At 50.4% G+C, this 25,418-nt stretch overlaps 3 protein-coding genes across 6 annotated transcripts; 2 read left to right on the top strand and 1 right to left on the bottom strand.

Moving 5' to 3' along the window:
* The first annotated feature begins 129 nt into the window (after nt 1-129).
* Nucleotides 130-10,678, top strand: CMC4 (C-X9-C motif containing 4). Of its 2 annotated transcripts, none has more exons than XM_052813207.1 (3): nt 130-185; nt 5,789-5,856; nt 9,187-10,678. In XM_052813207.1, the coding sequence occupies exons 2-3, from the start codon at nt 5,799-5,801 to the stop codon at nt 9,354-9,356; spliced, it is 228 nt and encodes a 75-aa protein (XP_052669167.1). In that variant the 5' UTR covers nt 130-185; nt 5,789-5,798; the 3' UTR covers nt 9,357-10,678. The 2 variants fall into 2 exon arrangements, with proteins under 2 accessions (XP_052669167.1, XP_052669166.1); XM_052813206.1 differs by lacking the exon at nt 130-185 and adding an exon at nt 591-639.
* On the top strand, nt 3,958-5,830 carry MTCP1 (mature T cell proliferation 1). Of its 2 annotated transcripts, none has more exons than XM_052813204.1 (4): nt 3,958-4,078; nt 4,180-4,350; nt 4,504-4,555; nt 5,789-5,830. In XM_052813204.1, the coding sequence occupies exons 1-3, from the start codon at nt 3,971-3,973 to the stop codon at nt 4,549-4,551; spliced, it is 327 nt and encodes a 108-aa protein (XP_052669164.1). In that variant the 5' UTR covers nt 3,958-3,970; the 3' UTR covers nt 4,552-4,555; nt 5,789-5,830. The 2 variants fall into 2 exon arrangements, with proteins under 2 accessions (XP_052669164.1, XP_052669163.1); XM_052813203.1 differs by lacking the exon at nt 5,789-5,830 and adding an exon at nt 4,637-4,771.
* Nucleotides 10,679-14,132: 3,454 nt separating the features above from the next.
* FUNDC2 (FUN14 domain containing 2) lies at nt 14,133-19,636 on the bottom strand. Of its 2 annotated transcripts, none has more exons than XM_052813201.1 (5): nt 19,533-19,636; nt 18,857-19,007; nt 17,401-17,476; nt 16,073-16,207; nt 14,133-14,302 (listed from the first exon to the last, which is right to left on the bottom strand). In XM_052813201.1, exons 1-5 carry the CDS (start codon nt 19,549-19,551, stop codon nt 14,225-14,227), a joined length of 459 nt encoding a protein of 152 aa, XP_052669161.1. In that variant the 5' UTR covers nt 19,552-19,636; the 3' UTR covers nt 14,133-14,224. The 2 variants fall into 2 exon arrangements, with proteins under 2 accessions (XP_052669161.1, XP_052669162.1); XM_052813202.1 differs by lacking the exon at nt 19,533-19,636 and adding an exon at nt 19,213-19,459.
* Nucleotides 19,637-25,418: the final 5,782 nt, after the last annotated feature.

Raw genomic sequence — 25,418 nt, 5'->3', positions numbered from 1 at the left:
AGCGGAGGGGGACGGGACGGGGCGGCGCGGCCCGAGCCGACCCGGCTCGGGGCGGGGCTCCGCTGCGCGCCGGCCATTGGGGCCTGCGAGCAGCCGGGGGGGAGGCTGCGGGGTCAGAGGGGAGGGCGGGGGAAGGCTTTGCTCGGTGCACACGGCGCTGGCTGTCACCTGGCGCGGGGCTGCAGGTAGGTCACGGGCGGGTGGCCCGAGGGGCCCGGCCCGGCGCCCGCCGCTCCGCCTGGTGCCGTCTCATGCCGAGGGGCGGCCGCCGAGCCCCGCAGGCCCGGCCCGGGTGGGAGGCGGTTGCTATGGAGACGTGCTGCGCCCTCTTCCCGCCGCGGCGGCCTGGCCTCCCCGGCTCTTCCTGCCTCCTCCCCGCCACGGCCGGCGCGCCGTCCGCACCGGTCCCACACCCCCTCCCCATCCTGCCCTCCCTGCTCCCCTTGTCCGCACCGCCCCCCACGCCCCCGCGGCCGGCCCTTCACCAGGCCCCGCTTCCACACCCCTTTCCTCGTCCTCCCCTTCCTTCTCCGGGGCTCCCCCCACACTATGTCCATCTCTTTTTGTCTTCCTGTTTCTTTAGATCCTACCAAAGCTAGACCTTCCCTCCCCAAACTGCTGGACAGGCCCGGCCGGTCGGTGAGCATCTGCTACCCCTCAGTAGGTTGGGCAGAGCGGAGAGGAATCACGGATGTGCTTGCTCGGGGCGAGTGCTCCAGGCAGAGTAGAGTCCAAACCCCCAAGAAGAAGCTTTAGAGTGAGTCAAGCTGCTCTTACATCAGCAGACAGCTCATCTGATCCCTGACTTGTTGCAAGATGCAGGCTGGGTTTTTCAGGAAAGCTCAGCTCCTTTTTAGCTCCCCAAAGGCTGTACAGACAGAGGTGTGCAGGCAGCTGCACACTCTCCACGAAGGCCGAACTGGCCAGCTGTGGTCCAGAAGCTGGGTTAGTACAACGCTATGCCCAATTCACTGAGCCTCAGCATTGCTTTTTTCCCTTGGTGCCTAAATGGCAGCTGAACTTTTCTAATAATCTGACCCAGTCCCCTTTTAAAACAGAAGGTAATAAAGGGTGGACTTTGTTCAGCATGCTGAGCTCCAGCTATGGGGATAGTCCAAGCAGCAGCTGGAGCAATTTCTCTCACTGTTTTCTTAAAGTATTCTAATGTACCCGATTTAAAAGCAAATAAATTGTCTTCACCACAAGATGCAGTCCTCCTCCTGGCCATTTCCGCATTTATTCATTTATTGTATGGCTCAGAAATCCACCCAGGTCCCAGAACAGCATTAAATTTCTAAGGCCTGATGCTCAGATGGACAGAATACTTGCAAGTCTTGTTCCTGTCCGGGGGGGTTGGGCTTTAAATCTCCCCCAATCAATACCTTAAACAGCTCAGATTTCTGCAACTATGTTGATGGGAACATTAAAATCTGTGTCAAAGGATGACGCTGCAATCCTGCAAATTTAAGCTGATTGATTGGTTTTTTGTTGGATGTGGTGGGGTTTTTAGTGGATTATGAAGCAAGCAATATAAGAAATGGGTTTTACAACTTGTTTTAAATATAAGTAAGCTTACTTCTCCTTTCACCCATGTCTTCGTCAGACTTTTTTATTGCTTTCTGATAAAATGTGCAAAAATAGGAATTGTATATGTTTTTCCCTTCTTAAAGTTTCAGATGCAAATGTCTAAACGCGTGCTTTTTCAAATCTCCTGTTTCTTTTGTATGTTTGAGTACTAAAGACAGACCTGTCTTACTTTAAACCCAATTGATGGTTTTGCCTGACCTCAAGATTTTATTTGTGGCGCTAACTGGGCACCTTCATAACAGTCTTAGAGACTGTTGAAAAGAGAGGCCAGACTGCGCCTTTGAACTTTGGCAACTGAACTCAGAGCTATGGAGTTCCGAGGAAGTTTGGGACAAATTAGTGGGCCAAAGGGTGAAAACACATTAACTGCTGCCCATTCTGCACAGCGTCCTCTGCATGAGACCTTGTTCTGTCGGTCCTGTACCTATCATTACTACCATGTTCGTACACAATAAACACAAACATACGTGTTGTGCTTTAGTCCTCCTACCTGTAGTTCAGTAAGACTGAACCAGGTTAGTATTTGGATAGGAGACCTTCCAGGAGAGTTTACTTGCTGTAGGAAATAATGTTCACTTACTGAGTAATATTTTTCCATTACTGAAGTCAGTCTTGAGTCTTCTGGTTCTAAGGATGACGAGCTGTAGAAATTCCACCTTTGTATGCAATAAAAGCAAGTTCTTGAGCATTTTTGGTCATGATGGAGCTTTTGGCAGTTTACTGCAGAGTAAGAGAGTATCCTGGCCGAATTCCAACCTGGGTGATTACATTCAGCTGACTGAAAATGAGCAGTGGCAATTGCTACATTTCACTGTTGGGCAAAGTGATTTCCACACATGGGGTTAAATTTGTAAAGTGACTTAGGGTAAAGCAGAATGAAAAAGACTTCCAGAAATGTCCCTTTAACCCTCATAACTTATTCTTGAAGGCCTTGTGAGACTTGTCAGTCTGCTGTCACGTTCCTCTAAATGTCAGTGATCCAGCTGTTGGAGCATTGCTTGAAATGGCTGTACCACATCACAGGATGGTCTTCAGAAAAGTGGTGCTTTTTATAATGCACATACACGTTCCCACACATCAAGCAAGGAAACAAACAGAATGGGAGAAAAAGAAATAATAAAAGAATATTCAAGTTTTCTTTGTTGGAAATTAAAATACTGTGACAGTGCTGTTCAGGCTGATCTGTGGTTGGTGTTTTGTTTCAAAAAGGCTAAGTGATCCTTCGATTCAAAAAGGTAGAGAAGCACTGATGTAAGATATAGAAGGCAACATGGAAGTGTATTTCCTGTTATATATGTACCCCAATGTATAACAATTTTTTTTTTCTCCCTGACTTTCCCTACTTTATTTTGTACCCAGATTTTCTTGCTCCTGTCTGAAATATGCCTTATAACTTTACAAGTTTTCAGAAGACCACTGTGTTTCACTGGGATAGGAATATTGCATCTGCTTCATAGCAGGAGGATGTTATATGTATTACAGCTTAATTCTGTTCTACTTTAAACCTAGATAAAGAATGAAGACTGTCTGTACCATTTTGATTACCTCTTCTAGGGTTCAAAGAGAGAATCATTTCCCCTGACCTTCATTTGCTAATGACTCAGCTTGATCTAACTGGTATACAGATAAACTTGCTGTTAAACAAAAAATCCGGTAGGAAGAACCACCTCAATGTCCAAAATTCCTTTGCCCCTGCTGGTATCGGTGGCTCTCTGTAACCATCTAAAAGCTGAACTACACAAAGTCACGAGAGCTATTCACAAGAAGCTTGTATATGAATGGACAATGCTGCCATCGTCTTGAGAGATGAGACGAACGACCCTTCACAATGACAGCTCTGCAAGTTCCAAATATGAGAGTCGTGCATACGGAGTTTCATGCTTTGTCTCCAGAGTGATCTTCGTTCTTGTTAAGCTAATTTCACCTGTTGTCACAAGTTTTCCTTTTGGGATTTAGACCATCATTAGCCACGGAACTCCTGTGTAAATCATTTTTTTCTTTTTCTGTTTTTCCCTATTTTACACAAAGACTGTTAATAAGACTGTTAGTGGAATAAGCAAAGCCAATATTCACAGGGTTTAACTTTGTACCAATAGCACCTTTTGCCCCAGAATGCCTTACAAACGCCATACAGCACGCATGTCCCAACGTACAACTTGTCATGAAATTTCTGTTCACTTAGGCACCACCTTAGTTTCCCAAGCTGACTTTTAGGGACATTTCAGCACATAGCATCTCATACAGTAAGTCAGACGCCACCCAGAGGTGCCTTTCAGGTCTGAGAGCTTTCTCCGTGAATGTATTCAGAGCTAAAGAGACCATGCATGCATCCTGCGGGTTGATGCCGTCCACCTAACGGGAGCATCCTGAAGTGACTGAGGGAATGGCAGAAGGAGGGCACGCTGGCGCTCCTCCTGTCCGACTGTGGGTGCGACGCGTAGGTGTTTACTGCGATGAGCACCGCAAAACGTGGCTTGTGGCTGCGGAAGAGGCAAGTGTCCTTTGAGCTTCCCAGTGATTCTAGCTTTGCTGTTGCAGGTGCCTCTACTGCATTGCCAGTAACTGCCTGCTTTTTTTGTTACTTTCCCCCAGGAGGAAGGTATGCTGAGGGCTCGGATCCAAAGAGTTCAGGTTCCCCTGGGTGAGGCGCTGCGACCCAGCCAGCTCCCCCCATCTCGGCTGCCTCATATGTGGCAGCTGTCCCAGGGTGAGCAGTACAGGGATAGTAACTCTCGCGTTTGGGAGATAGAGCACCATCTCATGGTAAGGATGGTGGCAACAATAGACCATAGTCATGCCTGTTTGTGAAGTCATTTGAGATCCTTGAGGGACGGCAAAGGACTGTTATTTTGTTGAAGTCCATTAGCTCAGCCACAGTAACTGTAGACGTATTGAACTTTTCCTTGTTGCTTACAGCTTGGTGGTGTTGAAGAACTGCTGCTTAAACTCGTGCCTGGTGATTAATCTGGTATGTGTAGACATTACCCCTGATTTGTACTGTGCTCTGTTTAATCCCAGTCATTCTTTAATACGAATTTTTGTCTTTCAGGAGCAGTGGCTCTAGGAAGATGTCGTTGTATATTTTGTACAATAAATGATTCTCTCTCCACTGAAATGCAGCCACCTCTGAGGTGGAAGCAGTTAAACATCACACAGCAACATCATACGAGAGTTTAGGACAGGCAGTGAAGAGGAGTATTGTGTCCAAGTGAAACATCAGGGGGAGTTCTAGGTAGGCAGAATGTAATTGCCCCAAGTGGAGTTTGGCCAGGATGCTGGAAATAATGCCCTAGTGGTATTGAAAAGTTCTGTGGGCAGCTGAATTATCAGAAATTTGAAAGGCAGCACCTCCCTAGCTCTGGGCTGGGGCAGGAGCTGAGCTGTGGCTCAGAGGGAGTTGAAGCCCCACCACCACTTTTGGTTAACAGCGGTGCTGTCCTGTAGAGGTCTCCCATCCAACTACTAGTACCATTCGGTTTTGCTCATCTTTTGATTTCTCACGGAAGATCACAGTTACAGTTGTCACAGCTGCAGAAAGTCAAACTGAGTGTCTGAAGTCCTGCTTTCTAGGGGTTTGAACAAGTTGGAGCTGTCCTCCAGTCTGTTGGGGTTTTGGTGGGGTTTTTTTGGAGGGTGGGGGTTTCCAAGAGACTTTCTCCTGGAACAAAAAAAAAAAAAAGCCCTCCTTGTTGTCTTTATGGGACATACACAACTAAGTTGTTTTGTTTTGTTGTTTTTTTAAAACGCCTCCTCCAGCTGCAGTTATATGACTAACACCAAATCCTTGGTTGTGTAGAACTCACAGAGAGGGCTTTTACACAAATACATGTTTTAGTATAAGGTCTAGAGACACAGAACTGTTAAAAATTAGTCAGCCATGTTAATTTGAATCTTTGTTGGAATCTTTGTGCATCCAAGTGGAAAAGGACACATTTTGACCAGAGAAAAGAAAAAGGCCTTCAAGCGTAGCAACATAAAACTTCCCATATCCATTGTCCACATTATCATCCTTTAGCCAGACACAGAGAATTCTTGTGTATGTTGGCAGGCATCTGCAAGCAGCAATAGATGTTTTCTGAACTGTCTGTGACAGAGGGAAATTGGGAGCTCTTTAAAGCCTTGGCTTTAAGACAGTGTCTTGCCCCCCCCCACCCCCTGAAAAGCATGTTGTTTCTACAGTAACATTTTCCTATCATTTTAGTTCTCTGAACATGTCCCAGAAGGATCCCTGCCAGAAACAAGCCTGTGAAATACAGAAATGCTTGCAAGGTACCAAGTGTCATTTTGTCTTTTTGGTGTCTTGATTTTTGCTGGAACTTAATTCTTTTAACTTAACCCTGTTCTCCTTTCACCTTGAGACGGAAGAAAGCAAGCACATTAGCATCACCTGGTTGCAAAGCAAACAAAATTATAATGTCTGGGTTTAATAGATTTCCCTTGTGCTTGCTGTAAGTAATGAGACACCATTAGTCCAAAACAGAGCATTTGTAACAGTAATGTGCTTGTTTCAGAGTGTTCTCCATGTTGGTAGTGAGATCCCATGCGTAGTCTTGGGACTCAGCTGTAGGCAGGGAGAGCTAGACATTATAATAAGCTCTCTTACAGAGTGGGTAGTGAGGTAGTGGGTGAATTGTATGAGAAGACTGCAGAGCTTCTAGCTCTAGGGGTGTTTTAAGAGCAGGTCAGACAGATGTCTCTCAGGAATGGGTTAGGTATATGTGACCTGGCCTCAAGGTATGAGATTGTGTCCCTCTGGAAACCTTTAACACCTGTTTTGTATTAGTTTAGCTAAATATTTGTAGGGGCAAGGGAGATTATATGCTAATGTGTTTTGGGAGCCTGAGTTGGGGAGAGTAGACTTGTTACTTGCAGAGGACAATATTTTTAAAAATTTTGGTTGCTTCTTGGGAAAGGATTTGCCTTATGGAATGAATAAGAGAAAACATTCCTCTGTGCCAAGGCAGCTTAGCCATATGGGAAAGAGTTCTTCCTAACTCACCTGGTGGAGCCCTTAGCCAGCATGTTCTGAGCTTTACATGAGAATAACTCATGATGTTAGCCCAGGGATGACGAGGCAGGAGGCTAGCAATGCCGCAGCTAAAATTAGCCATGCCAGTTCCACAGCAACTCATTCCTGCCTTTATCTACAGACTACAGGCAGGTTAGCTAAAATATAGCAGGGAGGGAGGAGGGGGTCCTGCTGGGGAAGTAGAGGGATGGTTTTGCAGGCTGCAGCAAACATAGCGATTGCAATCTGTATGGGTAACACAACAGTCCCAGTGGCTGGGGAGGAGCACAGGAAGAAAAGCATCTGGGAAAAAGGGAAAAGCAATAGTCAGTTATTGGTAGATGTCTGTCTCTCCCAGGATTGTATTTTGGAAGCTGTGTTCAGCTCAAAGCAAGGGCTCAAACAACTCCCTCTACATGTCCCCAATATTTGTCTAGATACTACTTTGTACTGTCTTCATGGTTTGGAGTGTTCTCCCATGAACGGCTGGCTGCCTTCTCTCCCCACAGTAACTGCACTTAAAAGCTAATGTTTGACCTTGTTTTGGTCCTGTCTGTGACAATGTTCTTTTTATAACATTCATGGAGGTTATTCTGAGTGGTTTACCTGTGTAGGTTTGTGTACAGATTTGATCTGAATGGTTAAGTGTTAGCAAAGAAGCTCTTTGACTCTGCTATATGCACACTCCACTGTCCACAGCTTCTCTAGCTATCATTTTGGAGTGCTGCTGTTGTTCATGTATTACCATGCTGTGGAGCTGAGTTGCACAGATGAAGCAGCTATGTCAACAGCAAAACAATTTTTCCCTGTAAGAATTAATGCAATAGAGGATGCATACAGAGCCTTAACTGACAAATACTCAGAGGTGGCGTATACAGTGTGGAGGATGAAGGGCAGAAGCAGGACCTTTGGGAGATGCTGGTTTTGGAGTGGGTCGTTGTTCCAAAAGATCTTGCCTGCTTCCTCTGTGAGACTGAATGTCCATTGTAAATCTCTTTTGTGTTTTGCTATCCATTGTATGACTAATCCTTTTGCTTTTCAGGAATGCATCCCTGACAGATAGCAGGGTGTGCCTGTATGTAGCTGTAGTTTTGGAAACAAACCTGCACAGGCAGAGGAACAGTTAGGAAAGCCTTGGAGCATTCATCATTGGCGGGTTATAGCAGAGAGAGATGAGCTCTCCTCTCCAAGGGCCTGCCATGCCTCCTAGGCTGCCAGCTTGCACAAAGCAGTAACATCACCATAATCTTTTTCTCAGGGGTGATCTCTGTGCTTGTGTTACAGGTCACTCACCAACCCAGTTAGGGAATTCATAGCCCAGCAATCAGAGCAGGCTGGCTTGCTTGTTAACCAGAAGGCATTCACTGCTGCTTTCTGGGCTCTCCAGTGGGTGCTGTGTGTGTCTCACATTGGGTTGCTGTTGCTTCTTTTAGTCTTCTAAAAATCGGGGCGGGGGGGTGTGAGTGCAGCTGTGTAGTGGTTGCGTAGCTCATCCAAGGCAGAGCGGGTAGCTCTGCACACCCTGCACTTCTATGCAGACAGGCAGGTAGTTATTTATTCAAGCCACAGATTCAACCTGCTCACATACCCACAGGGCTTCTCTCCGAGAGCCTGGTGGCCAGCCCTGCAAAGCATTGTGGGCTTTGCCACCTCAGCCGACAGTGGCAGCCAGCAAAGCGCTAGGGCAGAAAGGATGCTGGACAAATCACCTGTGTCCTGCAATGCCTGAAACTGCCAGTGCAGTGAAATCTCTCTGAGCCTGAAACAAGGACAATATGGAGAAAGTAGAGGTGGGCATAGCTGTGCCATCCACAAAGACATGAGCCCGGTCATCCCAGGTCAGACTAGGAGCTCGTTTAGCCCTGTTTCCCAGCTCTGGCAGTGTCCAAGTGAAGAAGCCTAGGAAGGAAGGTGAGAGGAGGTCAAGTAAGGGACCTCCTGAGATAGAGCTGGGACTTTTGGGTGGAAGGTGTTCATGTCACTGGCTCTGTGCAGCTGGATTCAGCAGCTGGCGTCTGGCTAAGCATTCCTGCTAGCATGCTGCCTGCTTTGGTTACGCTCCAAAGCTACAGCCTGCCCACAATAGGCCACCGGTAGGAGGTTGGCAGTCATGCTCCTCGTCCCTTCCTTTTACAAATGCCGCAGTGCTGAAGGGTGCACATGTCCCTGTTTATACCAAGTCGTCTTTGGATGCTTTTATATTTACACTCAGCTGTAAACCTTATAGTGACATGGCAGCTGGGTTGAAGACCATGAATGACAAGATCCAGCTTAAAAGCACACAGGCTAAAGAAAGTAAGGATTGAAGGGCAGCAGTAAGGGAAACCTTATTCTTACTGTAGTGAGATGTGATAGCTACAAAACTGTGGGACTGAAGATGCTCCCATCCACAACAGCAAGGCTGCCTTTGTATGGCTTTAGATAGCTGAAACTAAAGAGATGAGCAGAAAAAGTGATGAAATGCTTGTAAGCAGCTCTTGCTTTTCAGAGAAACACGCTGCCAGCAGCTGAAGGGCTGGGCTAGATGTGTCCCCTCCAGGGACAAAACCTGTTCCCCTCTGCAGACTTAGTGTCTCCTTCTTATTTTCCAGTGAACAACTACATGGAGTCTAAGTGTGAAACCGTGCTTCAGGAAATGTGGAAGTGCTGTGCCCAGTACCCCAAGGGCAGATCCATCTGTTGTTCGGGGTTTGAAAAAGAAGAAAGGGAGAGAGAAAAGTTTAAGGCAACTTCAGAAGAAATTCCCCCACCACCTCAGTAACGCAATGCAGCTCCAGCAGGTGCCAGAGCATGGACTCACCTGCAGACCTGATCTGTGTTTTTTCAAGCCTTCTTTAGACTTTCAGGAAAGCCAGATTGCTCCTAGAACACACTACCTGGCACACCAAAAAGTATAATGCAGTACCAACAGATGGCCTGGTTAACAGACTTTTTCTGTACCAAAACATCATCTACATTGTCTCTGCATCGCACCTGTGTGTGTGAAAAGTCAACTTGATGTTTTTAGAATGCTTACCTTACTATAATCCATCCTTGCTCTCAAAATGGAGAACTGGAACAAAGTTATTCTGGCTTCTGGAGCGAGAGGTACAGGAAATGAGCTCAGAAGAGTGAGTGAGTTTAAGCTTGACACATGAAACAAGCCCATCTTGACACAGCAAAGGTATTGCTGCCATCATGCAGAAGTTCCAGACATTTGCCTGTCCAGTGGTTCAAACTCAAGAATGGGAATCAGGTCTGGGGATTGTTCCTAGGTCTTGCATAGATCACGAGTGACTACAAGTCACTTTGCCCAAGTGCCTCACTTTCCCACTGGACAGACTTTTGGTTACTTTATATTTGAATTGCCTACACGCTGCTATTTGCATGACAGAGATGTTACAGGAACATTATTTCAGGGATCGCTACAGGAATAGGATTTTTTTTTTAAAGCAATATTCATTTAAAAGATCAGACTGTTGATGTAAAATTTATGAATTTATGTATAATTGAACACCTTTAAGCAATATGTTATGAACCCAGCGTAGTTCAACCCGCTGGTACCCAGAGGCCTGTCACAAAGCCCTGGGCTAGATCCAAGAACTGATTTAGGTGCTGCTTACTGAACAAGCAGTTGTAGGCACTTGCTTTCAACACAGCATTCCAGACTCACTCACAAGCTGGCTGTGTCTGGACCCCAGGGAGAGATGGCTTTTCAGAAGCTCTCACCCGTGCAGCAGAATTTCCTGTGACCTGTAGGAAGAGCTCGGTAGACAGGTTCCTGCATTGCTCTTCAGAGCTGCCTAAGTCTCTCTGTCCCCTGTAGCTGGAGTCCAGCACCTCAGTGGGTGCCAAGTCCATTACACAGCCTAGGCACCTAAATATCAGACTTCAAACCCCCTAGGCCCCTAACTCTGTCATTAGATCTAGCCGTAAAGGACTTTTGTGCTGTGATAAAGTACAACTTACTTATGAAATAAGCTTCTATAAACAGACCACTGTAGTCTAGGCACAATAGTTTGAGTGTATTGAAGCCTAGAAGAGCAAACCATCTGTATTCACTACTCTGAAATACCATGATACAAAATAAATGACTGGAACAAATTGTAGTCTCAGTTTGGTTGTTTATTGAGAATACACCATAGCTGCAAGCTGGGCAGCTTGGCTTCTATTCACAGTCCAGAGCTACATGTGGTATCATCATGTTTAAATAGAAGCTGCTTGATATTTTTATAACTGGGGCTCAAGATGAGAATAATTCAGGGCTAGCCTTCCCCTCCCAACGTCCTCCCCCCCCAAAAAACCCTTAAGACAAAATTGGGGTTTTAGTATTCTTGAAAAGTAGGGGAAAGTTATTACAATGTTGTGAAGCAGCTCAAACATTTGACAAGTAGCTCATTTTTCCCTTTTGCCCTATCTGAGCAGGAACAGTGGAAAGTCACTAATAGATGATAAAAAATAAATACTTAGTCTTCTGTTGTGTCTATTAAGAAGAAAAGCCTCATCTCCATGCCCACTTCTACTTGGGTGGAGCAAACTTGCTCAGCAGGGAGGCTCTGAAGCCAGGCTGGCAGCAGAATCACCTCCTACCCCAGAAGCATCCCACCTACTGGGAACATGGGTGACTGGTGCCAGGATCATCAAGGAGAGGGATTTATTAAGGCAGCCCATGGTTACCTGCAGAGGAGAGGGAAGGCTGGTGGCCTCATGCTACTGGACTGGCTGTAACTGCTCCTGTGAGTCAAACACAACATGCAGGGTAAGACAAAACCATGCTGGTTCCCAAGAAGTCAACAGACCTCACACATAGAAGCTATTAGAGCAAAACTGTTTAATAAAATATCACTTCAACAAGCATTTACATACAATATATAAAAACACTTTAAAAGCTTAATGTGTTTTAAACCTTATAGTGGAACAGACACCAGAAGTTGTTGAAACGAGACCAAAAGTAGCAGGGGCGGGGGGTGGGAGGGAAACACCTCATCTTGGCACCTGCAACAATGAAAATGCATCCCCACAGGGGCTCATTCAACATCAAAGCTTCCAGTGCAGGCCCACAGCATCAAATGGTGCCAGCCACAAGCCCGACACTGGCTTTGATTTACTAGATCCTGATGTCCTTGTCGATTCCCTGCCTGCATTCACATCAAACTCAACATGAATTTGTCACTTGTTTCCCCTTCCAGCAGCAACAGAGGCGTTTTAACTCCCTCTCTGGGCCATTTCTCTCTGTAGCAGCAAGTCAGGACCCCGTGGAGCAGAACCCAATACACCCTTCCCTGCGGCTGGGCAGAAATAGTGGCTTATTTAAGGCTGAAAAACATCCCTAAGGTCTGTTAATGATTTACTTTGAGTTTTGTCATTGGAGAAAGCTTTGTGGAGATTAGTGCGTCTCAGAAGAAGTTGTGTTACGCAGCAGACCAGGCAGAGGGACAGCAATGCTGTTTTCCTAGAGGAACAAGAGATACCCTGCAATACAAATGTATCAATTCATGCACTTTCAGCCCTGCAGGGTTCCTAAAAAAACCCCACCAAAACCACCATCTGTTACTCCACTTCCAAACATCAATTTACGGAAGACTTATTTGCTGCATCACATCACTCCTGCAGTCCTGAATGGCTTTTAGGAAGACCATCATTAAAAGAACATGAGCCCAGCTGCTCTTTTATTCTCCTTGGCCATGTATGGCAGAACAGGAGCAAGAATACCAACTTCTGTTTCCTGATTACCTGTAGCGTCTTTTCAGATCCTGAAGGTGAGAAAACCTCAGCTAAATCAATGTGTTGCTACACTGACACTTCAATCAACAAAGCTGAAGCAAAATTAACAACTGCAAGTGCTCATCCCAAAACCTCTGGTGGAAGAATGCACCATTCCAGCTCTTCCAGCAGCTTCAGGGGAAGATACCCATTTCTAGCTATACTGAGAGTAGCAGCAGATGATCAGAAAGGCCTTAAACGGTGCTGGAGATGGGGTGCAGCCACTGTGCCATGTACTGCATCCTGATCACCCACGTGCATCATCATTCCCTAGCGTGTTTCCCATTGAAGGATGGGCTGACTTTCACATTAAAAAACCCCATTCTTGGCAAGAAATCCTACATGGACCTGCTGGAGGACATCACCACACCGTCATGCAAGTCCCCACACTCTGGAAAGCAGTAATGCCAGCCCAGCAGCCAATGCAGAACACCTCTAAGGGATTTTTTTTTTTTTGGTAATTTTCTCTTGTAGGTTAGAGTTCTGCTCTGCACACAGCTGTACTGGGACAGACTGTCCAAAAGCAGTTGAGCTCTGCATCTGGGCTGCCTCATCACCTGCAGAGGGGCTGCAGCTGAAGGAATTAAGCAAGCAGCTTTTTTTGTGGCAATGGTAAATGCAAAGAAGGAAGGAACATAACCAAGGCAGAAAGTATGGAAATGACCCACTCCACAAGAACACAACCTAGTTTACCCAACAGTTTTGTCATTTCAGCTGCTCGCAGAGAGGGTTGTGCTCTGCAAAGGCAGGTAAAGGACTGCACTCGATTTCACATCCTCCCCCCACCCCCCACTCCAGTAGAGCTGGCAACAGGCACCCTGGACCAGTACAACGTACCCTAAACAGGGATGCATTTCCTGTCTACAATCCTGTCCCACATGGTTACAGCTCTAAAAGCATCACCAACGCCAAAGTGGCCAGAGAAGGTCATGGTAGACCTAGAAACAGCAGTCTGAGGCCCAAAGTGATTTACAGTAAGTGGCACAGCTGAAACGCACACCGCCTGTGCCAGCTAGCCTGACACAGACAAGTCAAGCACGTTGGAAGACTGCCCACCACAAGAGAGCGCCTCAGCACACTTCAAAGGCTTGTGCAGTCAGCTAGCAAGCGAGAAAGGTGCTCTACAGTGCAGGAAGCTTGGTGACTTTCAGAAAGGGCCTGGAGAGTCATCCATGGTGCTCAGTTTCCATGAGCAGTGCCAGTGCTGCAATTCCAGTAAGGGTACAAATAACAGCAAAGGAGAAGCCAAACGGCCATCTATGTGCAATGCAATGGTAGGGAGAGGGCAGGAGAACCCCCAGCACGACATATAGCATCAACTTGCTCCTTATCCACCTGCGCTGGACACAGCCCAGTTTGTCCCCTGGCACTTCTGCATCCACCCCAGCACAACCGAGCACATTTTGGATTGCACACACCATCTTTGTGCATAAAGAAGCACAGGCTTTCAGGTACCGGGGCATAAAAAGTGCAAGCTAAATAGCAGTGAACAGCTGACAGCTGTTGTACACATATACTGGCAGACAGATGTACACGTAACAGCCCTGAGCACCTGGAAAGAGGCACATTTAAGAGATTTCTCTGCCACTACGTGTTTATGAGGCTGCAGCTCATCAGAAAATCTGGGACTGGGCATATTTGGTGGGGAAAGGAATCACAACAATACACCAGGAGTCATAAGCTTTCAGACTGATCCCAGCACCCTAACAGCCCAGACAGCAGAAAAAGTTGGACATCAGAAGCAGTGTTGTAAGAAACAAGGGCTGGAACCTGTGAGCAGAAGGGACTGAGCCTGTCGGCAACATCCTTTGACTTTATAAGTGAGAGAGAACAGCAGTAGAGGAGGGGAGGGAAGGCTGGGCATGAAGGGAGAGTCGAGCACAGTTTCTAGGACGCCATTCCGAGCAGGAATCCTCCAGCAAACCCTCCAGTCAGGATAATATTCTTCTTCAGAAATATGATCACCTAAGCAGGGGAGAGAAGAGCCAACAGTGTTCAACAACAGCAGGTCACCCACCCACCCTCCCCATAAGAAGACATCCCTCAGGCTGTTCTCCAAGGTGAGTGATGCTCAGAGACAGGCCACTGCTTGGGTCTGGGAAAGTATCCTGCCTAATGACCTCTCCTCCCTCATCTCCCTGCTGCATGTACAGCTCCTGAACTGATCCAGTCCCAGTGCAGCCCAGATCTCTGAGAGCTGCAGTCCAAGCCTACATGCTCCCGGGCTCTCTCACAACCAGCATGATCAGTCTGACAGAAGGGGCTGCTGGCTGTGCGTGCCAGACCAGGGTACAGCAGAGTCCAGGGTAACTAGGCCACTCTGCTGTGCTTTTCTGGTCAGACTGAAGAGACACTTTTCCGCGCAACCCCAGCACATTTTCTCCCAACCCCAAAGAATTTGCAGCAACACACAGTGAGCTGGTGTCATGCCTAGAAGCCACCCTGACTGTCTCAAATATGCATAGATAGAATCATAGAATCACTTAGGTTGGGAAAGACCTTTAAGATCAAGTCCAACCATTAACCTAGCATTGCCAAGTCCACCACTAAACCGTGTCCCTAGGCACCACATCTACACATCTTTTAAATACCTCCAGGGATGGTGACTCAACCACTTCCCTGTGGAGCCTGTTCCAATGCCTGACAACCCTTTTGGTGAAGAAATTTTTCCTAATACCCGATTTAAACTTCCCCTGGCACAACTTGAGGCCATTTCCTCTTGTCCTATCACTTGCTACTTGGGAGAAGAGACAGACACCCGCCTCGCTACAACCTCCTTTCAGGCAGTTGTAGAGAGTGATAGAGTCTCCCTGAGCCTTCTTTTCTCCAGACTAAACAATCCCAGTTCCCTCAGCTGCTCCTCATAAGACTTGTGCTCTAAACCCTTCACCAGCTTCGCTGCTCTTCTTTGGACATGCTCCAGCACCTCAATGTCTTGTAGTGAGGGGCCCAAAACTGAACACAGTATTCGAAGTGCGGCCTCACCAGTGCTGAGTACAGAGGGACAGTCACTTACCTAGTCCTGCTGGCCACATTATTTCTGATACAAGCCAGGATGCTATTGGCCTTCTTGGCCATCTAGGCACACTGCCAGCTCATATTCAGCCAGCCGGCTGTTGACCAACACCCCCAGGTCCTTTTCCACCAGGCAGCTTTCCAGCCACTCTTCCCCAAGCCTGTAGCGTTGCATGGGGTTGTTGTGACCCTTGTTGAACCGCATACAACTGGCCTTGGCCCATCGATCCAGCCTGTCCAGATCCCTCTGTAGAGCCTTCCTACCCTCAAGCAGATCAACACTCCCACCCAACTTGGTGTTGCCTGCAAAGTCACTGCGGGTGCACTCGATCTCCTTGTCCAGATCATTGATAAAGATATTAAATAGAACTGGTCCCAATACTGAGCCCTGGGGAACGCCACTTGTGACCGGCCACCAACTGGATTTAACTCCATTCACCACAACTCCTTGGGCCTAGCCATCCAGCCACTTTTTTACCCAGCAAAGGATATGGCACCAGTTTCTCCAGGAAAATGCTGTGGGAAATGGTGTCAAAGGCTTTACTAAAGTCTAGGTAGACAACATCCACAGCCTTTGCCATCTCTCCAGTTTTGCTGTCATGGAAGCATTCTCTCCTTGTATTTGCACAATGGAAGATCCATAAGAGCCCAGGAGTCAATCCTGTTTTCTGCTGTCCCTCCACCTAAGCACCTGCACACGCCCTGGGAAAGTTGTCTCACCTCATCCACTCTGCTTTTCACTTCTGGAGACATTTTGTTACCACTGCTGTGAAATTTCAGCTGCTGCTTGGCTTTGTTCACGTCCCGTTCTACCAGCTTCCAGTCCACTTTAATGTATCCTGTGTGGTTTGCAATCTAGAGTTTTGAGGGGTGGAAAGAAAGTTCCTGGAGTAAAGTCCTACATGACCACGGCTAAACAGACCCCCTTGCCCACCCACTTTCCCTGACCATGGCCACCTCCCACACACTGGTCCAGTGGGCTGAGAGGATGAGCACACTAGCTTAAAAATTGGACAAAGGACCACCCCTGCAGCTGTATTAACTGTCCCACAACATCTGTATCCCACAGTAATCCCCTAACAGCAGGGCACACATTGCAGCTTAGCCTGTTTCAGCCTCTATTCTCTAATGTAAAGCTGGCATCACCTCCCCCTCACAACTGCCACATGTATCATTGGGACTCTGCAGCTCTCCTGCTGCTGTGGGTGGACACAGCTATTAATAGCCTGTTCCTCTCTAAGTATTTTATCTGGTCAGGATGATTCAGCAGTGAAACTCTCCCTGCTCAGAGCAAGCTTTTGGCTTTCATCAGAACAAGCAGAGCCAGAAGAGCAGGGACAACGAGTCACACATGAGACAGCACCTGAGAAGCAAACAAATAAGACTGCTGAGCAAGGCCTGAGAGCCATTCTGCCTCATGCAGGACATACAAGCTAGAAGTCCACATCTGAGCAGCTCCCCTCAGTACCAGGGTTCTCGGAAACCAGGAGAAATGCTTGAGGACAGAAAGATCTCTGTTTCTCTTCTCTTCCCCAATGCTTTACAGAGAGCCCCATCTGTGCTGGCCTGACTCCTCAAGTAGCCAGGTTGACCAGAACCATATAACAGACACAGACAAATCCCTCTTGACAGCCAGGGCTGTTCTTCCAGGGACACCATCTCCACAGGCACAGCATTAAGTACAGTAGCCAGTTCTGACCAGACAGTCCCGCAGCAGCAGCATGGTTTGCCGCAGCTGAAGGCTGCCTCCTGCTTCACTCAGGTGCCCCTGCGGTAACAGCCCCCATATGCCTTTGGCCTGGCCTTTGTTAGCAGACCCTAAATGGATAGCACCTTTTGGCAATCCTTAAGTTTACACACGCTGATCCTGCTTTGCTGCTGCATCTACGTACCCCAGGGAACACACACCCTTGACATCCATGGCCACACAGAGCTCCTGGCAGAGCAGCGAACTGGCCCCACATGTCCCAACAAGTAATGATCACTAGACAGCCCTTTGTCCCTGCCAGCACAGTTTTCAGAAAGCCTGGCCCACTATTCATACACACCTGAAGTAGGAAAAAGCCACCTCCCACCGCTGTCGCTGCCAGCTTTCCAACTTTCTGGAAGATGAATCCAGTACACCTACAAATCAACCAGGATCCAGTCAGGTGAATGAGATACCAAGCACACACTCCTCAGCATGCTTCCCACAGGCAAGGCTGCCTTGGCAGTAATTACCCACAACTCAGAGACAGCCTGACGAATGGCAGAAGAAACCCACGTGCAACCAGAGAGAAAGAGAAAAGGTTTGTGCCCAGCCAAAAGTGATGCTTTATAGCTTTTTACATCCCACTATCACTGCCTTTTGCAGTTTTGATTCTTATCTCTTCAACATCAACGTTCTCCCAAAGGAGTAATCGGAATCACGTGATCAAATCAACAAGTGATTTTAGCTTTTTTTTTTTTGAGCTGGTATCATCTCTGAAGGGAAATCAGGCAGCACATCTGCTGCTGCTCCATGCTAGAGCATGGGGAGCAGATCACAAAGCAAGCTTCTTTGCTGCCCAAACAATTGCTTATTTTTCATTTCTCAGAAGAGAAAAATGCTGAAACAAGCAGACAGCGGTGGCCTAAAGCTACAGTGGTCTCCAAACTGGGTTACATGCTCTCTGACATGAAAGACATCACTGCAGCCACCAGAACTCAAGCAAGTGCCACCCCATTGCTCAGTCATGCAGCAAAGGGCTAGCGTATTGTTATCACCCAAAACAGACTTTACTTTGAACAGTTTCCTTATCGGCATTGCAAAACAACAAAGCAACCTGCTCCTACCCATTTCTGAATACACACACTTAAGTGAAGATACAAGAGAGGGGTAGCCAGCTCCTATTTTTATCAGAAAATGGTGATCTGTCTTACACTTTTAAATGGTTACCCCTGTGCCAGATGAAGAACACAGGCACAGCAAGACGCAAAGCAGTGTGATTACACCAAGCTTTCAACTCAAACAACACTGCTGCGGGAATGAAGTTGCAAATAGAGCCAAAAGCCACCAGCACTTGCTACAAGCAACACAGAACCCCAGGAACCATGCCCACAGGCACAATAAGCCACATCCACAGGAGATTTTTGTGCAGATGCCTAAAGCACATCCACCTCCAGGGAAGACAGTATCCTTGTTCCAAGAGGCTCATATTTGCCTGTTCTAAATTCAAAACTACCACTTTATACCAGAAGTTAAAGGAGAATTATCTCATCTCAAAAATTAAAGCCTGATGCCATTTTCTTCCCTACGAGACAGTCTCAGTTCTTCAGCTCCACAGTAGAGAGAGCTTTTAAGACCTCCCACAGTTCAGCAGACCATGCCAGGGCACAGTTGGCTGAGCAAGCTGGACACCTGCCTTCTCTGAAAGACTGCCAGATGACCACCCTGCACCTGTCAGTGGGTTCCCAAAAGCATGGGTAATGCCCACAGGCATCCTGCCTGCCACGAGCAGCAATAGCAACCCCAGCACATCTTACCATCCCGTGACCCCTCCAATCACCAGCTGTGTGGCCACACTGTATTTCTCCGCGCTCGACCCCGAGCTGGGGGCAAAGACCTTGCGCCACCAGGGCCGATTCTTGGTGTACTCCGCCAGGTCCAGCACGTTGAACGAGTCCTCCTTCACACCTGCAGGCACCTGGTGAGACTCAGTGCCGGAACTGCTGTCCCACAGCCCCCTGCCAGCCGCCCAGGGCCTCCCCAGGGACACCGAATCTCCACCCAGTCACACAGCCTATGGGGCCTGGCACTCTCACCGGGCCTTTGGGAACCCCCAGGCCCCACACCCTACCCCGAGGGCCTCAGACCGCCCCCCAGAGCCCCTCAGACCCACTCGGACTCTGTCCCCGGGACTCCTCACGCCCCTCGGTGCTCCCGCAGGTCATGCCCCTGAGGCCGGGACGCGGGCTGAGAAGCCCTGTTCCGGGAGCCGCCTCCAGAGCGTCCTGCGGCGGTTCGGGGCCTCAGGCGGTGCCAGGCCCCGGTACCGGTCACCGCGCGTTGCCAATGGAAACGGTGCCGCGCAGGGCACGGGTTCTGCTCTCTGCCGGAGGGGCCGCGCTGGGGGAGCCGGGGACGATGCCGCCATCCCATCCCATCCCATCCCATCCCATCCCATCCCGGCCCGGCCCGGCCCGGCCCGGCCCGGCCCACCTCCACCCGGCACCGCCATGGCGCCGCTGGGCTCCCTTCGCCGCCGCCGCGGGCACGTGACCAGGCTGCACAGGCGCAGGCGCGCGACCGCCGCATCACGTGGCCGCGCCCCGCCACGCCCCCGGCGCGTCATTGGGAGAAGGAACGCACTGGGAGGGGGGCGAGCACGTAGCGGCGGCGCGCGTGGGGGGAGCTCGGGCACGCGTGTGGGTGTAGAGCGGCTGCGGCCATGCCTGTGGGCACGCGGTGGCCTCGACTGTGCGCCCACTGGTGTCCATCGGTGTGCCCCTTTAAAAGATTGTGCCCTCTGCTACTGCAGTAGCATCACCTGGTCAGGCCCTGTGTCCCTGGTGCCATGGGTGGCTTTTGCCGTGGGGTCTTCCAGGAGGACTGGCTCAGGTACAGAGTATCAGTGCAGCACGAGGGGGCCTGCGGCATCCAGGGGCGGGACAAAGGGGGCTCCAAGGGTGTCTTAAAAGCTTCCTAAAGCCCATGGCAGTTTGCTCCCTCTGACATGGGAGGCTCTTGCTCACCTGCGAGCTGTCACTCCACAGAAGCAGCGCCTTTTGCCATTTGCTTAAAACAAACACAGCCTTTGTGGGCAGCTCAGCACCCTGGCACATGGGCCAGGACTTCTTTTCTCATGTTGGGTCACACAGAGGAGCCGTGCAGGTGTGTGGTGGAGCTGGGGACTCAGGCGTGTTGGAAGTGGTATGGAGGGTCCGCTGCACTGTGTGCAGCATGCATACCCAGCTCTGCCCTGATGTGCCCCTGCCTGACCCCAAGCCCATTTGGGCAGCCCAGGCACGCTGCCTGGCAGGAACACATGTTACTGTCTCCCCTGAAACAATGATCTGTCGCGGTCGAGACGGACAAACGACAAGTACGCATTCTTATAGTACAAGCAAAGAAGGTTTTTTTATTACTACAAGCCAGCAAATTTATACCCATTATACTTGTTACCCTGTACATATGTCTGTCCCTTATTGGTCAGAAAGTTGTCAGAAGTTGTTTTTCTCACCCCTGATTGGGTGACTTTTTCAGGTTCCTTATCACAACTGCAAACGGTCAACACATTCCTTAAACTTAGTTTCCCAGGCATGCTTCTCATCCTTTCTTGTTCTCTCATGGGAACACTGCAATCTTGTCAAGGTCAATATCCTCCCCAGGCCCCTCAGTCCAGCCGAGGTCCTCTACAATGATCCCTCCAATTTCTGAGCCATTACTCACTTGCACTCCTGCAGAACAAAAGCCACCTACTTCCCACCTGGGGACACGGCTGCCCAGGAAGTAGCAAAGCCGGAAAACCTGAGACACAACAGGCAAAAAGAAGAGATCCTCCTGGAGAGATTGTAAGTGAAGGAGGAGTGGGTTTGACCCTCCTGTGGGGTTAACGGAAACCAGTGCTTGAGTGGGAGCAGCAGCACAGGTGGTGTAGACCGGGTGGGGGAACAGACAACATTCTGGGAACCAAGAGCAGCAGTCTGCTGTGGTGGCCGGGACACCCCGCAGCAAATAGCAGAGCACCTCCTTCCCCCTCACAAGCAGGCGGGGACGTGTCAGGAGCCACAGCAGCATCACACGTGTTTCCTGCACTACCCTGATTAGGGCGAACTGGCTGGAGCACTGTGTGCACACCCAAACCAAAGTGGCAGGACACTTCCATGGGGACCAAGGCGTGATGTCTTGCACACAGTCGTCCCGTGGGGGCTGGTGGCTGCTACCCACAGCAGGTTTGGGCCTTGGGACTCAGCCATCTGAGGTCCCAAGGGCCAGGCAAGGCACAGCTGGACGGATGGGCGCTGTGGGGGTGCAGGAGGAGAGAATCCAGGTGTCCAGCCCAGTGCCCAGCCCTTGAGCTCCAGGGACCCTGTAGACAGGATGGTCCAAAGGGCTTTTGCTCTCATAACCACCCGAAGAAGGAGACTGCACTCCACAAGGGTTTATTTACTTTCTGGCAACTGGAAAGCTCCTGCATTTGCTCTCCTGGGCAGCCAAAGCCCCATGGCACTACTCAGGATCAGGGCTCCCCTCTGCCCCCACCATGCTCCCAGACAGCCCCGGTCGTCCTGTCCCCAGCAGATCAGAGGGCAGCTCCTGCAGGTGCAGCGTGGTCACCCTTTGGTGACCCAGTAATCAGATGTAGCTGTTAGCAAGACTGTCAGACAGATCCTACACCGACTACTGAGCAGCCAAGAGCACCATTTCTTTGCTGGGTCTCTGTTTGGCTCTAGGCAGGGCTGGCAGCAAGCAGTGCAGCTTCCCCTGGGAGAAGATGTGACCAGGGAGGGCATGGCCTATGGGGAGGGATTGCTGGGGCGAAGTGGACGCCTGGCAGCAGTGTTTCATCTTGGAAATCCCATCTGAACACCCGTGTCAGGTGGCGCTTGTGTCTCCTGCATGTCCAGTAGGTGGTGGGCTCCCATCCCCGTGCAGCAAGTCCAGTAGGTTTTGTCCCACTGCAGGCAAACAGCTGCCCCTATACCCTGGGGCCAGGCAGGGTTCCTCTTGTGCCTCCTCCCCGGTGCCACCTGGGGGATCCCACACACACTTGGTCCCAGGGGCACCCACTGGCCTGAGCATCTGCAGCATGGACCTATCTTTCCCAGCTCACCTGCACCATCACCCAGGGCAGGTGCTCGGCTTCCTCCCGCAGTGGGGAAGGAGCTGGGCTGACAGGGAGGCTGGAGAGGCTGCAGGGTTGGGGGCTCCTGTCTAGCGGGCTCAGGCCCAGCTTGGTACAGAGGGTGGCACAGGGGCCAGTGGGTGCAGCAGCAGAGTCCAGCACTAGCACCTCAGCACCCCGCAGCTATTGGAGCTCCCTGCAAGGCACTTTCCTGGCGAGCAGCCCTGGTCAGCTCAGAAGACACAGGCACAAAAAGCTGTTCCCTGTCTCCAGGGCTTTCCCTCCCTCCTGGCACTACCACCACCTCCCAGCCTGTGTGGCTGGGCTAACCCACAGCTCACCAGCCCATGCAGGCTTCCAGTGGCTGTGCACAGTCAGGGCAAGCAGTACCAGGCAATAACACAGTCAGCAAAACCATGTCCCCCACTAGCAGAGCCCCCCAAAATGCTCTGTAAATGGACCCATGGTGCCCCCCCAGGCACCTCAGCGAGGCACCATACCTGGCCATCTCCGCCAGATGCCAGGGTCCCCCGTCGATAGGAAACGTGTCCCTGGTGTTCAGGGACCTGGAGGGCTGCAGTGTCCTGGGACTCTCAAGCTGCTACTCCGGTGGCTCCGCATGATGTGGTCCCAATGCTGCTGGCCTCGTGGCCCAGGCTGCATGGCGCTTTGCCGAGGCTGCCACCGTGTCGCTGCTTTTAGTACGATGAGAAGCAACGTCTGAATTCCCCTTCCCCCAGCTGGGACATCCACGCTGGTGTCACGCAGCTGCATCGGGACAGCCCCAGCTTGGCGGCTGGCTGGGGGCACGCTGCAGCTTGCAGAAAGGAAATTTGCAGCTCAGCCCTGTCAAAGCAAGAGCACGGGGATTTTCAGTGGGGTTTCTCTCACTGCTGCTGTCTCTCTCTCTTTTCTCATTTTCTGGAAATGAAACAAACTTGGGCTCCAGCCCGTCATGCCACTCAGTGTCTATGGATGGGGGCAACAGCCTTTCTTTTTCACTCCCCTCCCAGCTGCCATGGGGACTTTTTAGCGTAGGCCAGCTCTCCCCCAGCCTCCCCCACTTCCATGCCACAAAGGAAGGGGCTTTCTGCTCTCTCCTGCCAGCAGCTGGGATTTCTGCCAGCCAGGTTTAGGGAACAGGAGGGCAGGCTGAACAGCCTGGCGCCAGGCACAGCGCTGTGCTGAGAGCGGCAGTGAGCCCCCAACCACCCCTCGAGCCGTCCCTCCTGCCGAGAAGCACTGATTTTGGACAGTGAATGGATGCAGCCAGCCTGGAGCACACCAAGTGATACCGAGCGGCTGCTCAGGTGATACAGGCGCTCTCTTTCTGACTTGCTGCTGCCTTGCAGGTGACTGTGGGCAAGTCCTGCTGCTCCCTGCAGCAGTTTCCCCAGCTGTACAAGGTGAATAACAATTCCTGGATGTGCCATAAGCTCCTTATTCAACTCTTGCCTGTTTTCTGCCCCTTTGGCCAGGATCCTGGTCGATCTTCCCTGACAATCCCTCCATCTCATGAGTCTGCAGCCTCTCCTGTTGCTGCCTGGCCAGCAGGCACCCCTGCCAGCCCCAAGGTCTGGGCTGGGCATGTGGGGACAAGGTGAGCGCAGTGCATGGACACTCATGGACGCTAGCTGCAGTGGCATCCCCAGGCTCAGGGCTCTGCCCGAGCGACTGGCACAGCCTGGGGCTGGGGGGCAGCTGGGTGGACATCTTCAGGCTGCACAGGAGCTTGCTACAGCTCCCTGCATCCAGCTCTCCTTTATTCTTGGCAATGATGAAGAGAGGAATTTTCTGAGGCAGTGCTTCTCTTGAATAGCCATTCCCGTGGAGCGCTGTTAAATTCCTGTTATTAGATTTAGACCCTTTTCTGGCTCACTAGGAGGTCTGTCAGTGCAAGGTTGCCAGGGTTGAGCAGCACTGAGCACCAGGGAAGAGGGGTAAGGCAGGACATGACCATGTCCCTTCCCCACGGCCCCAAGCACAGCATCTGTGGAGGAGAGCCACTTCTTCGGGGGTTGAGGGGAAGCTTTGCTGAATATGAGCAGCCCTGGGGGCTTATTCCAGGAGTTTTTGCAGCAGCCAGGGTGTCTCAAGAGATGAGCTAAGCACAGCGCACAACAGACACCAAAAACCAGACACCTCTTGGGAACATAACCCCATCTCCAGGCTGACTCAGCAGCAGCAACCCTCAAAGCAAGCCCAGGAGAGAGCAATTGCTGTGAGCTTCATTTAATCAGCCAGGGTAATTAGGTGACTTATGAAGGACATGTATGCCTGGAGGCTGCTCTTGTTTTCCCCAGGCTGCTCTGACACTTGAGGAGCAAAGACTGTTTAGCAATAGCCGTGCAAAGCCAGCAGCTGCAGGGAGCATCCTCTGGCCAGTGAGATCCCTGAATGCTTGTCCTCCCCAGCTCCTGCAGGCACAGACCCCTGAGCACCCTGTGTCAGGAGCATGGCTGTTGTGCTTCTGCTGCCTGAATCATTCAGAGATGCCTCCGATGTGAGAAATGAGAGAGAAAGGAGAAACGCTCCGCTGACCCACTTACTGCAGGGAAGGCCAGGGGAGGAGAGATGGCTTGTTTTGGGGACCTCCTCCACATCAGCATTTGTGCTCTGGGTCTAGGGAACCTCAGGGCTGGATTTGCCAGATACTCAGGGGTGTTGGTGCCATTGATCCTACTGTGGTCCTGCTCCCTTGGGGTCCTGCTGTCTGCAGGTCGGCTGATCTGCAAACTACACGGGGCTGCAGCCTCTCCTTGCTCCATCATTGCTGGGGTGCAGCAGCTGAGCAAGGTCTGCCAGGCCTTTCTCCTCCAGCCCAGAGCTTTGGTTCCAAAGGAGGGAGTTTTTTCCCCCAAGGACAAGTGTGGGCTTTGTTCCTGCTGTGATTTATCTGCACTAAGGCTAGGGTTTGTCTCTCCATCTGGCCTGGTTTTGCAGCAGCCTGGATGGAGACAAAAGCACCAGGAGGTGACTCTTTTGGTTGGTGGTTTGTTTTCATATTTTTTCCTTCTAACTGAGACAGTGGGTTCTGAAAAAAGCAGCTCCCCTAAAGCACCTCTGCCCTTGCAGAGCACGGTGGGGCTGGTTACATGGGATAAACACATCCCCCGTGACTAAACCCCAGTGCTGGCTCCAGAGAGGAGGCTTCTGCAGCATCCTTCACTCCAGCTGTGCAGGGAGGCACTGGAAAGGTGACAGGGATTTCCTGCAGCGTTTGGTGAAATGAGTCAGCGTGGCACACATCCAGGTGGGCA

The sequence above is a fragment of the Harpia harpyja genome, chromosome 18 (assembly GCF_026419915.1).
Source record: "Harpia harpyja isolate bHarHar1 chromosome 18, bHarHar1 primary haplotype, whole genome shotgun sequence".
Taxonomy (NCBI): domain Eukaryota; kingdom Metazoa; phylum Chordata; class Aves; order Accipitriformes; family Accipitridae; genus Harpia; species Harpia harpyja.
This window is presented reverse-complemented; position numbering and strand designations above follow the sequence as displayed.